General features: G+C 46.6%; 5 protein-coding genes across 5 annotated transcripts; 3 read left to right on the top strand and 2 right to left on the bottom strand.

Annotated features, from left to right (window-relative positions):
* Positions 1 to 534: 534 nt before the first annotated feature.
* Positions 535 to 3,831, top strand: V1508DRAFT_281961 (uncharacterized protein). Its single transcript, XM_066936523.1, has 2 exons — positions 535 to 1,411; positions 1,462 to 3,831. The coding sequence occupies exons 1-2, from the start codon at positions 666 to 668 to the stop codon at positions 3,590 to 3,592; spliced, it is 2,877 nt and encodes a 958-aa protein (XP_066793199.1). The 5' UTR covers positions 535 to 665; the 3' UTR covers positions 3,593 to 3,831.
* Positions 3,832 to 4,108: 277 nt separating this feature from the next.
* On the top strand, positions 4,109 to 5,903 carry V1508DRAFT_452211 (uncharacterized protein; the record flags this gene model as incomplete). Its single annotated transcript, XM_066942516.1, has 3 exons — positions 4,109 to 4,607; positions 4,657 to 5,255; positions 5,310 to 5,903. The coding sequence occupies 3 exons, from the start codon at positions 4,109 to 4,111 to the stop codon at positions 5,694 to 5,696; spliced, it is 1,485 nt and encodes a 494-aa protein (XP_066793198.1). The 3' UTR covers positions 5,697 to 5,903.
* Positions 5,831 to 8,241, bottom strand: V1508DRAFT_457936 (uncharacterized protein). The gene is made up of 3 exons (XM_066942698.1): positions 8,147 to 8,241; positions 7,436 to 8,088; positions 5,831 to 7,379 (listed from the first exon to the last, which is right to left on the bottom strand). The coding sequence occupies exons 1-3, from the start codon at positions 8,169 to 8,171 to the stop codon at positions 6,111 to 6,113; spliced, it is 1,947 nt and encodes a 648-aa protein (XP_066793197.1). The 5' UTR covers positions 8,172 to 8,241; the 3' UTR covers positions 5,831 to 6,110.
* A 79-nt stretch (positions 8,242 to 8,320) lies between these two features.
* On the top strand, positions 8,321 to 9,255 carry V1508DRAFT_425445 (mitochondrial 37S ribosomal protein bS21m). The gene has a single exon (XM_066941436.1). The coding sequence runs from the start codon at positions 8,473 to 8,475 to the stop codon at positions 9,019 to 9,021; it is 549 nt and encodes a 182-aa protein (XP_066793196.1). The 5' UTR covers positions 8,321 to 8,472; the 3' UTR covers positions 9,022 to 9,255.
* On the bottom strand, positions 9,167 to 10,979 carry V1508DRAFT_392080 (AFG1-like ATPase-domain-containing protein). The gene is made up of 2 exons (XM_066937949.1): positions 10,599 to 10,979; positions 9,167 to 10,546 (listed from the first exon to the last, which is right to left on the bottom strand). The coding sequence occupies exons 1-2, from the start codon at positions 10,858 to 10,860 to the stop codon at positions 9,276 to 9,278; spliced, it is 1,533 nt and encodes a 510-aa protein (XP_066793195.1). The 5' UTR covers positions 10,861 to 10,979; the 3' UTR covers positions 9,167 to 9,275.
* Positions 10,980 to 11,503: the final 524 nt, after the last annotated feature.

Genomic DNA, 11,503 nt, shown 5'->3' with positions numbered 1-11,503 from the left:
TGGTATTTAATTTTACGAATATTACGAATAATCTACGAATAAAATTATTTTATTCGTATTCGCATTAGTAAGCAGAATATTTTCAATTATTCGTATTCGAATTACGAATATTCGTACGAATACGAATATATTCGTTATTCGTGAACACCCCTAACCAATTTCGGACAGCAGTTGATATTTGCAAATGCTAAGGTCTGTCGATGACTTTCATGCCGGCTGTAGTCGGCTCGAGATATGAATTGCTCCAGAGCCACAATCAGAGGATCTTCGCTTGAAAGTGGCGGTGCGCAAGAATTCCATTATTTGGTCGCCGGGCTAAGTACCCTTACCTCACGTTATCCTTTCCACACTTCTTTGCTCATGCATGGAACTTTTCTTAAAATCTTCTGCTTTGTTATATAAATTTTGAATATTTTTCTTATGAACGTTGTCGACGTAAATCAGCTATACGGTTGACACCAGCGACATTATGCCAAAGTCGAATGTAGGAAATACGGGTTCTGACAAATAAAGTTCAAATGCTATGAATAAACAGTGCGGTTAACAACGAGTCCACCGGCACATAGCGGCCCCTCCGGTAATAAACTATAGCACTTTGTCGGAAACAATAGCTGAGACTTGTTCCATTTCTCCCCGCGAAAGCAGCGTTCAATTGTATCAGGTCAATGGATCCGAATCAACTGTCGCCAGTGTCAATTCCGCCTTATTCGCAGGAAAATATCCCGCTATCGCATGGTGCCGCGGCGTCCGACAGCCATTCCACCGTTGAGAGGCAATCGAGCTCGGACGGGAGCACGCCTCAGAGAGGGAGTTTCCCGTTTCGCAGGTCATATAAGGCGTGCTTGCATTGTCGCGAACGAAAGGTCAAGTGCGATCTTGGTTCGCTTGAGCATCCTTCTGAGCCACCATGTGCTAGGTGCAAGCGAGAGGGCCGTAAATGCGAGTTTGTCCCAAGCCGTCGGGGCGGCGCGAAGAATGTCGCCGCCGGAAAAGCGAAGCAGATTTCGGAGTCGTATATGCGGCAAGGAAGTGCAAGTATGAACGATGACGACGATGATGAGGATGACCAATATGATGAAGGACAGACCGCGCAGGGCATCGGGGAGAACTTGGACAAATTGAAGAAGCAGGGACGGCAGCAGCATATCACCGGTTCGTTGATCAAGGACCATGGATTACATACGACGGCTGATGCGTTGAATATCTTGGCTCATGTGGCTGACACGGCTGAAGGAAAAGATCGACGGGAAAGAGCGCTGGAGAATAGCGGCAATGGTGCTCCACAGGCAAAGCGTGTCAAAGTCCGAGATGCACATGCTCGATGGACTTTCCGATCTACCAAACTCAGCCAGTTCGCGCCCGTGCAGAAGGGAATGATTACAGAAGAAGAAATATTGATATTATTAAAATTGTGAGCTGATCAATATTGGGATGGGTCTGCCTGAAGTACTGACGAGATAGTTTTTTCGAAACGCTGCATCCCTACTATCCCTACATTCCTCCGGGTCTACAGCCTCCGAACAATTTAGCAGCTCATCCCATACTACTCGTCACGATTCTGTCCCTCGCATCTCGCTATTGTGACTTACCTGATCCTTCTGTCGATCCGCAGAATCCTCCTACATCTGGTAACAGTCCACGGTCAAAGCAGATCCACTCAGCAATTTGGACATATGGCGAGAGTCTGATCTCACAAACAGTTTGGGCAGAAGCCAGTAGTATATCTCTTGCTACAGTTCTTGCGTTTTTACTACTTTCACAATGGAATCCTCGTGCAGTTCATTATCGTATCGGTGATTATGCTAATCCGACAAATCTGCCAAGCAATGATGAGGATGGACGCGGTCCTGAGGGAGGCGGTGGCTATGGTGGATTTGCTGCTGCTCGACGGAGTGATCGTATGGCGTGGATGATGATCGGTGTCGCGATTCGATTGGCCCAGGATATGAATTTATTCTCGAAGTGGCGCGAACTCTGTCTCGCCTGTTTTTACTCCGACATTACACTTGCTCTGCGATTAGGTCGGCCATCAATGTTATCGTATTCGTTCCAAGAAACGCCATCGCTCACCTTCTCGCACCTAGATAACGCAAAGCTGGATATTTTGAGAATTCTGTCATTTGCTCATCAAAGTCTATATTCATCTCCGGGATCCATGCACAAGATTTTGAACTCCCAGAACTACCTGCCGTTGCTCAAATATTTCAGATCGAAGTTGTTGGCGTGGAACGCAAAGTATCAGTTGCTATTTAAAGATGATGGCCTCGAAAGTGAGTGCTTACTATTGGAGTTTCACTATACGGAGCTGTACATCTACTCTCTAGCACTGTCCCCACCAGGTCATCGTCAGCTTGATGAATCCCTTGCGGAACTTTATATTCTCTTTGCAACTCAAGCGGCTCAGCAGTGTATTTATGTAATGCAACGCGTGCATCAAATGGGTCTCTTAAAATGGGCTCCAATTCAGTGGTTCGTCCGCGCTGTGCATGCTGCTATCTTTCTGGCAAAGGTTTTGGCGCTGGAACGGGATCCTCCGCAAGATCGGCAACTGGATCTGCTCTCGGTCATACGAGGACTGGCCACTACACTGGATGAAGCATCACCTGATGATTTACATATGGCTGGCAAATATGCTACTGCACTCGTACATTTGTGTAATCAGATTGAGAACGAGATTCAGAAGAAACATGCGGAGCACATGCAGTCTATTCAGTCCACTGCACAACAGCGTTCGTATGGGCTGGTGTCTGCAGATGGCAGCGCGTCGTCGCAACCGACGAGTATTGACGGCGAATCTATCGTAACCCATACCATTGTTTCCGACGCAGCTGCGCCTGCACAAGGAGGAACGGATGAGGGTATTTTCGATTCTGCCTTTGGTGGGACTGCTATTGCCGACATCGATAGCATGAAGTGGTTCATCGACTCTTATGGCATCGGATTTGATGGCAATTATGCTATGGATCAGGACTGGCTGTCGCCGAATGAACAAATGACTGCTGATACTACCACTGGGAATAGCACACCGTCTGCAAATAAATTTGAAGAGTTCCAGCCAGAGGAGTACGGATTTCACGGACTTTCTTATGATGCAGCTCCGGATGAGCGGCCAAATATGACGATGTATCGCAATAGCCGGATGATGCCACAGAACAACCATCCTCCTAGATCCAGTAAGAATGCCTACGGTATTCCATACGATGGGCAGTACAGTAGTACCATGCCACGTCAAAGCATTTCGCAGCATTACGTACCTCAGCCGGACAGTGACGGATTGCTCCCGCAGCCACTTCAAGCAGAGCAGTCAACGGAGCCGCACGCATGGCAGTCTCAGCGGCCCATGGACGTCAAGACGGACCAGGGTAATCGAATCAGCGTGATACATGTTCTCACATCCCCCCCTGATCCGCCTATGAGCAGCCAACATGCTGCGCAGCAAAATGGAGCGGTACAGAACGGAATGGGACCAAGAGTACATCGTGACGTGATGGAACCACAGGCCGATCCCCGTCGTTTGCCTGCTCCTATTTATGAAGAACAGAGGCCGTACGTTCCATGGCAGCCTCAGCAGCAGGCGGAGCAGAAAAAATGATCCCACTACATTGGCTATATTTGGAAGGTTGTGGGAACCTTGATGGCTTAGGAAATATGATGTAATGGTTTTGTACATTATTGGTACCTATTTGGTTGGTAAGAAAGGCGGAGTCATTAATGATTTATTTTGCTTTATCCGGTTTTGTATTCTATGTTGGTCACTTTAGATTCGTTAGTATGAATAGTATATCGAAGTGTTTTAACACAAAGACGGTTAAACGATGTATGGTATACTTATCAGATAAGGTGCGGCTGAAATCACTGCCTCGCATACCTTGGTTGCGGATTCGGAGCCGCAGTAATCACCATGATGCTTGGAGACATGCCAAACATTACTGCTTAATTATCAATATTGTCGAGCGGTTTGAGCCAAATGAGAGGAAAAACCTACCAGGCATTTTCGATTGGACGTAGACTGTGATCAGGTTGCACGCGTGGAGACGAGCAAATTAGAGCATTGGATGCGCTGACTAATAATCTACTGCGGCATCTACCAAGATCTTGTTATACGACAATGAATTCAATAATTGCATTTTTATTTCGGCAACAGATGGAAAGTAATGACCAGAGTAAAGCGTCATTGAAGTCGCAGATGCCGGCTGCCAACGAAGGAGAGGACGACGCTGATGAATCTCAATTGCGACTCTCGCGACATCTCCAACAGCACATAGACGAGAAGACCTTTGTCACATTGGGAGAAAGTGTGGCTAATCCCGATATTGGCAATGCTGAGGTAATGAAGTCGATGGGGATACAGAATTCTAATGAGAAGGCTGTGGCTCTGTATCGCCCACGGCCGAGCACGAATCGACGGGTGTCAAGAGCGGCAAAGGGAGGTCTTGTCATAGAATCACGAAAGGCTGCAGCACCGTTAGGGGTACACGGCCGCGTATCGGCGGCAGGATCGTTTACTCGCGGCCTCTATCTCAAAAATAAGGATGCGCCATTAAATGAACCAGATGCGTGTAGAATTAGAAGGAAGATTTCGACGAGAATATATCGAGTTACTGACGGTAGGCCGTTTGCGAGACCTTACTACTGCTTAGCACTCACGAGTAGTAGAATTTATCTCTCAATGCCAAAATTTGGTCGATCATGTTTTTACCAACGATCCCCTATGTCAATATCTCCGGGGTTTCACAATTAATGACAAAGAAACGTCCGCTATAATACAGAAATATTACAAGAAGTCACAGCAGCTTGTACTGCGGCGGGCCGCAGTGAAAGGAGATATTACTCTCCGTGCGGCCGTAATCTCATCCGATACTGTGACGGGGGGTTTCGGATCTTCTGAATCTCATCAGGTTATCCAAGAAATCGAAGGATGTGCTGGATTTGCTCTATGGTGTGTGTCACCAGAGAATTCGTACTCATGGCACTTGTTCCTATTTGACTTAAAAACGGCACACAGACGATTGATAGCAATGCTTGAGGAATTATGCTGGGGATTGAAAAATGGAAATCTCTATTCCGTAGAGTGTCACATTCCTGGTGGAGTGGTGGATGAGAATCGATACAGTATATATAGGCGTTCGCGAGAGAAAATTGTTAAGAAATTGCTCAAGGGACGGCGATATTTGACGATTAAGAACTTGGGGGTCTTGTCGGAATTCAGAAATGAGGGTATTGGTTCTCAACTTTTACAGTACGGCTTGGACATGGTAAAGCCTGGATGATATCATTAATTATTTGACCTTACACTGAAACAACTATAGGCTGATACTCAAAACCTTCCGATCTACGTCGAAACGAGTTCTCCGAAATTCTTGAAGTTTTGTGAGAAATTTCGGTTTAAGTTAGTGCACGAATTGCGATTACTTGATCGTCAGCAAGACTCTTTTAATATTCGCAATCGGAAGACACCGACAAAATCGTATGCGGAAGGTGGACGAATGAGAAGAGATGAAGTTTTAACGAGAACATTAGCCACGAATCCGTCCAGTAATGCATCAGAAGACAAATGTCGCATTGCATCTACTCATATTCCAAGAACTTGCTCTGTGTATTGCATGATTAGAGAACCGGCCGTGAAGAAACTAGCGCCGCCGCCGGTTCTACCAGCGAATCTCGGCGCTGACTCGAGTGACGCCAAGGTGGAGTAAGCTAAATGAGAGAAACAAAAATGGATGACGTAGCATAGAGACTTGCATTTTGGGATGGATTATTTTTGTGAGGTGGTATCAAATAAAGCCAACTATCAAATTTCGCAGAACGTTAAATGGATACCTACACAGCGCCGGTGCTAACAAATCGGTTCTTGACTCAATTTGATCGTCGGGGGACGTGGCCGCGGTAGTCTACCACTCTCCGGAGTATCACTGCTAACTATTCGACGGACAAAAGTGAAGTCATGCCACATCCGATAAATAAAAGCTAAGAATTACAGGTTACGACAACCGACTCAGTCATCTGCTAAGAGAAACCGGTACATTTCAATGACTCGTACGTCGGTAGCAATACATAGTTTCCTGATAATATACAATCCTTAACATGCCAAAGTTATACTACACAATACCTTATTTCCTACCCTCAATCTTATCGTACGAAAGCGGAATTAGCTTCCTTCGTTTCGACTCTGTAACTTCATCTTCATCATCAATGAACGCCTTCTTTTCTGGCTTCTTCGTACTGGCCTCTGGTTTCTTACCACCCAACGCAACCTTGAATCCACTCGCTGTTGCTTTTGGCTGACTGATTCCAATAGAAATAGGTTTGTGATCAAGAGCAGCCTTGGGAGCTTCCTCTTTCTTAAACGCCATTCGAATAGGGCCAGCGTCTCGTCTAAGCTCTTCTTTCTTCGTCTCAGGGGCAGTCGACGGGGTTGGCTCTCGGCGGCCACTGGTCTGTAAGTTGAATTCGGCGACTTGTTGCTCAAGAAACGAATCTGCCAAAGCTGCCGCATCAAGCTTCTCCGACTCAGGCTGGTTGGCCCGCTCAATGGCAGCATCACGCTCGTCGGCCTCGATTTCACGACTTCTAAACGCTGCCCTATTTCGTAGCCACGTCGACCTGTCGCGGTAGTATTCCTCTGATCGTCGCTGTTCTTCTCGATCGTCATCCCACTCTGCAAGAAACCTAAACATGGCATCTCTCCGATGCATATACTGCTTTTGGTCATCTTCCACGCGATGCATTTCTCGCTCTGCATTAGATATGCGTGCTCGTTCTTCTCGCAGATATCGTCTTTCCCGTTCTATAAATTTAGCCTCTAAGTCATCTTCTCTCCTTTCCCGTCGTCGTTCTTCTAAAGCCTCATCCGACAGTGTCTCAGCATCTGGGCCAAGACCGGACAAGTCCTCTTCCTCTCTACTGGACCCCTTACTGAACGCGACCGGATCACCATATCCACTCGACCTTTCTCGCATCTTAGCAGGCATACTAGGAGGAACTGGGGATTCGCCAGTAGCATTGTTCCGTCGCTTTTCAGCCTGTATCCGCTCCAACCGCTGCCTTTCGATTTCTTCCTCCCGCTTGATACGCTCACGTTCTCTCTGATTCGCACGGTCTCTAAACGCCGCAATTTCCTTCACGACGACTACGCGTTGTTCGGGTGGCAGATCCGTAAGATCATCGTCTCCTCCAGTCGCAATACGAGGTGCATCCCGATCTTCACCATCTTCTTCATTTTCGTTGACAGCTTTCTCACGTTCTTCAGCTCGCTTGATGGGATCCTTCCATATTTCGAGACAGTCATTGACGGCTTTTCTGGCGGAATTGAGTGCCTCAGTTTGACTCTCTCGGTTCTGGTGCTCTAGAAGAGCACTCGCTTTGTCGCTATATTTGATCTAAGTTCGCATACATTAGCTGCATACTCCAGAGCCAATTGAAGTAATATTCTTACAATCACCTTGGCCACTTTCCGATCAGCTTGTGACTCATCTTCCACCTCTTCGCCTTCCTCAATCTCGACTACAGGGATTTCCATATTACGCAGCACCTCTACAGCGACACCCAGGATCTCGGTATCCTCATACTCTGCCAAAGCGACATCTCTAGGTTTCCCGAGGGCGTCTTTGATTCTCACCCAGCCCACCAAGGAACCTGCTGCCTTCAACAACCGGCCCAACCAAAAATCATCTAGTTCTGCAGGAATAGAGCCTATGAAGATTGTGCGAAGTTGCTCGTCGCCAGTGGACGGCCGTAAACTTGAATCTGTCAAAAAGGATGATTTCAGCGGAATAATAGGCTGTACATCTGCTGGCTGTGGTGACGCGCTCGTTGCACTTGGAATCGGTATTGATCCTTGCGCTTGCCGTGATATAACGCTTGGAATTGGGATTGCCATTGACACTGCTGGCGTCGCGGCATTGGGATGAAGGAGCGGTGGAACTGGGAATGGAAAGCCACCTGGCGGAGTATGGAAAGCTCCAGGCGGCCCGCTGGGGAGTCCAAACGTTCCTGGAGGTTGTAAGCCAGGAGGTGGTTGAGATACTGGACCGTGTGGAATCGGATAAGGACCGGCTTGTGATCCACCTGGTGCAGAATCGTATCGTGCTAGCATCAAACATCAGTTTTCGAAGTCAATGAAAAGGGCAGGATCTACAAGACGTACTTGAAGAATATTGAAAATGCGACATAATTTCACGAGTAAACACGAACAACGAACAAAACTTCAACCCGAAAGTCCTGGTGATGGAGTCTTAGCATAGTTAAAACTTGTAAACTAGCGCCGATTCTTAACGCGAGAACTGGTATAGAATCTGCTTTAACCCCAACCCCTTAGACACAGCATTCTCAATATACACGCATTTACATCCGTAAACATGATAATGACTGTGTAGTTAAGGCTCCGGGCTTTTTCTGTGCAAAATCTCCACGACAATTATTTACAATATGAGCACCTAGAGTGTTGCGAAATCATCATTAACGCAGTACAAGATGTCGATGGCACGGAATTTTGTCCGAGGTCTACGGAGTGGCAATTTGCCCCGTTTTCTACGACCGCAGGTTGCTAACTCACGATGCTTATTCAGTTCTGGTGTCCCTTCGCTTGCAACGGAATCAAACAATTCAGTTCCAAATGAGAGAGTCGATGCCATACAGCTTCTGCGAGATAGCGTCCAAGAGGATGAAGTACGATCGAAACCGGTTGGTGAACCGTTAGAGACGCCGGCACAAGGAGAAGCCACTCCTGCTCAAGCCACCGTTCATCGCTATATCACTTTGGGCTCCATGCCTCGAGTCGGTCCTTATGCCGGCCGGTCATTCGAAGTTGCTAGCCCAGAACTATTGCCAGTTCAGTTGTTGAAGCTGCGACGTCTAGTGACGGCTAATGAGGTTCACGCTCAGACACTACGCTACAAATCGTTTGAGAAACCGAATTCCAGAAGGAAACGACTAAGGATTGAACGAACACAGAAACTGTTCAATAAGAGCTACGGTCAGATGGTTAACAAGATGAAGAAATACTGGAAAATGGGATATTAAATAGAACGATAATTTATGAGGGATGGTTGTGTAGGTATTGTATAACAGGCGTATTTCATGAGGATGTTATTGTCCAAACAGTTGTCTGTCCGACTTGTCAATAGTGATAAATGTATATAGAAAGGCGAGAAGCTACCAATTTGTACCTACTGAGACTATAACAACATGGATTTGATATTCTTCAGCACTTAATACTAGTACTGAGTCTAATTTACATACTTCTATCTACACATGCGTATGCTATTGTAGTCTAATTAATCTTCAGCGTCAACCCACTGTGCACTGGACATTTGTTGTAGGCGACTCAAAGCTCGAGAAAATGCAAAAACCTCCTCATCTCCCGTGAACAAATTCAGGCTTTTCAATGTGTCACTGTTCAACCCCATCTCGCCGATCATATCCAGCATATCGTGGTCCATCTCTTTGGGCCTTCGGGAATCATGGCTATTGTCAACCAAAATCTCAGAGAATGGGACTGCAGATGTAGCCACCAGTTTTCCATGGCTTTCATAAACTGCATCTAAAAATGTGATAAATCGTCGAGCTTTGTCTTTGTTGTCCAAGGTTAGAATAGGAATATCAGTAACCACAAACGCCTTGTAATTTCTTGCCAGCTCTAGATAGTCTGCCGCACTCATCGGCACTCCACACAATTGCTCGAACGTAAATTGCGCGACCTTGCCTGATGCTTTCGGAACATGAAGCTCGCGACCCCAGATAGTGTGTATCACATGATGCGGCGGGTCGCGAGGATTGGCGAAGTAGTCGAACCACAACTTAGCGTGCTCCTTGGCATTCTCGTCTAATGGTGAGTGATAGACGTTCTTCAATGGACGCTCAATCCTTCGATAGTCCGTAGGCGAGTCAAGGCAGATGACATGTAAGCGTTTCTTAATCAGCTCGATGCATGGAATGAACGATTGCCGCTGAATTCCGTTCCTGTAAAGATCATCAGGTGCACGATTTGATGTGATTACAAATATTACACCGTGATGTACCAAAGCTTCAAATAGACGCCGAAGAAGCATCGCATCTGCAACATCGACTACCTGAAACTCATCGAAACACAATACCCGTGCTTCATCCGCGAGCGCAGCGGCCAGCATAGGAATTGAGTCAAAGTCTGAACCATGCTGCATCTTCAACGCGTGAGAACGCTTGTGAACATCCTGCATGAACGCATGAAAGTGGATACGCCGTTTCGAAAGGACTGTTGCTGGAATTGTGCTGTAAAACATGTCCATGAGCATCGTTTTACCACAGCCAACATCCCCGTACAGATAAATTCCCTTTGGAATGTCATTTGGTGAGATCCTACGTTGAAAATGTGGCTTATGTCGCGATAGCAATCCCAAAATGCCTTTCTTCGGCTTCAAGTCGTCTATACTAGGGTATTCAATGGGAGGCGGGTGGTAATTCTTGATGGCACTGTGAAGATCCACAAGTAACGACACGATACCACGTTGGAAAGAATCGTCTCGAAGCTGCCCCATGGCGACAAGATAGTCATATTGCTCCAACGGTGCTATAGCAAATTAGTTTCTGCCAACACACAAGATGATTCGAGTAACACATACTTCTATCCGCAATGTCCTCCTTCTTGTCGCGGACATTAGTACTGAGTAAACGTTTTAGAACCGACTTGTTGCTACCAAATACTCGGTCACCGTTCGAGATGCAGTTATATAACCTTCCATTCAAGCATCGACCATTAGTCACGAGAAGATATGTTCGAACAGTCGGAATGGTCCGGAATCGTCGAGATGCCGGAACGCAGCGTGACACAAGTCCTCGGTAGATGAACTGTACTAAATATTCGCTACGGCTGCTGGGCCTCATTATGCCTGCATCAAACACAAAATGCAGCCACAAAATGTGCCTATGTCGGTTACAAATTTACAGTCCCGGGACAAGTTGCTATATAGTGCGGCTCAATATTTCAAGCATGGGTTGGTTAGGGACTCCGGTGGATGGATGACTGTCAGTGCTCTCTTAACTGATATAGATATGCGTGGCATGCAGAACAAGCACGACTGACATCGAAGTCTGGATTCTGGATTTCACGATATGAAAACCTACATGCGCGTTTCGGCTCGGTAAGCCTATTTACCAGCTATGCTGTCATTGTATCGTAATTGCTCTCCTAGCTGTAGCGCTCCCCTCAATAAGTTTACAATTACACGCTTCCCTCACATATCATTCGCTGCTCTCAGAACTCCACGTCATGGCAGGCCCTTATATAGCTTTGAGGCTTCTGTAACCGTCAGTGAGGGACTGTCGCCAAAACAACAAAGTATAGGCCATGTCAGACATTATTATTTCCTTCGGTTTGAATGAACCTGACAAACCTGCTAAATCCGGCACCCTGTCATTGCCGATAAATCATGTGGTACACGATAATTATCCTGATACGATCCGTAATCAATCAGTAAAGTGCATGACCAGAGTCCAACAACCAGCGGAAGAAAGCTCCAGGTCGGCC

Source organism: Lipomyces doorenjongii (assembly GCF_038497915.1).
Source record: "Lipomyces doorenjongii strain NRRL Y-27504 unplaced genomic scaffold V1508scaffold_81, whole genome shotgun sequence".
In the NCBI taxonomy this organism is placed as follows: domain Eukaryota; kingdom Fungi; phylum Ascomycota; class Lipomycetes; order Lipomycetales; family Lipomycetaceae; genus Lipomyces; species Lipomyces doorenjongii.
Note: the sequence above shows the minus strand (reverse complement) of the source record. Positions and strands in the feature narration are given on the sequence as shown.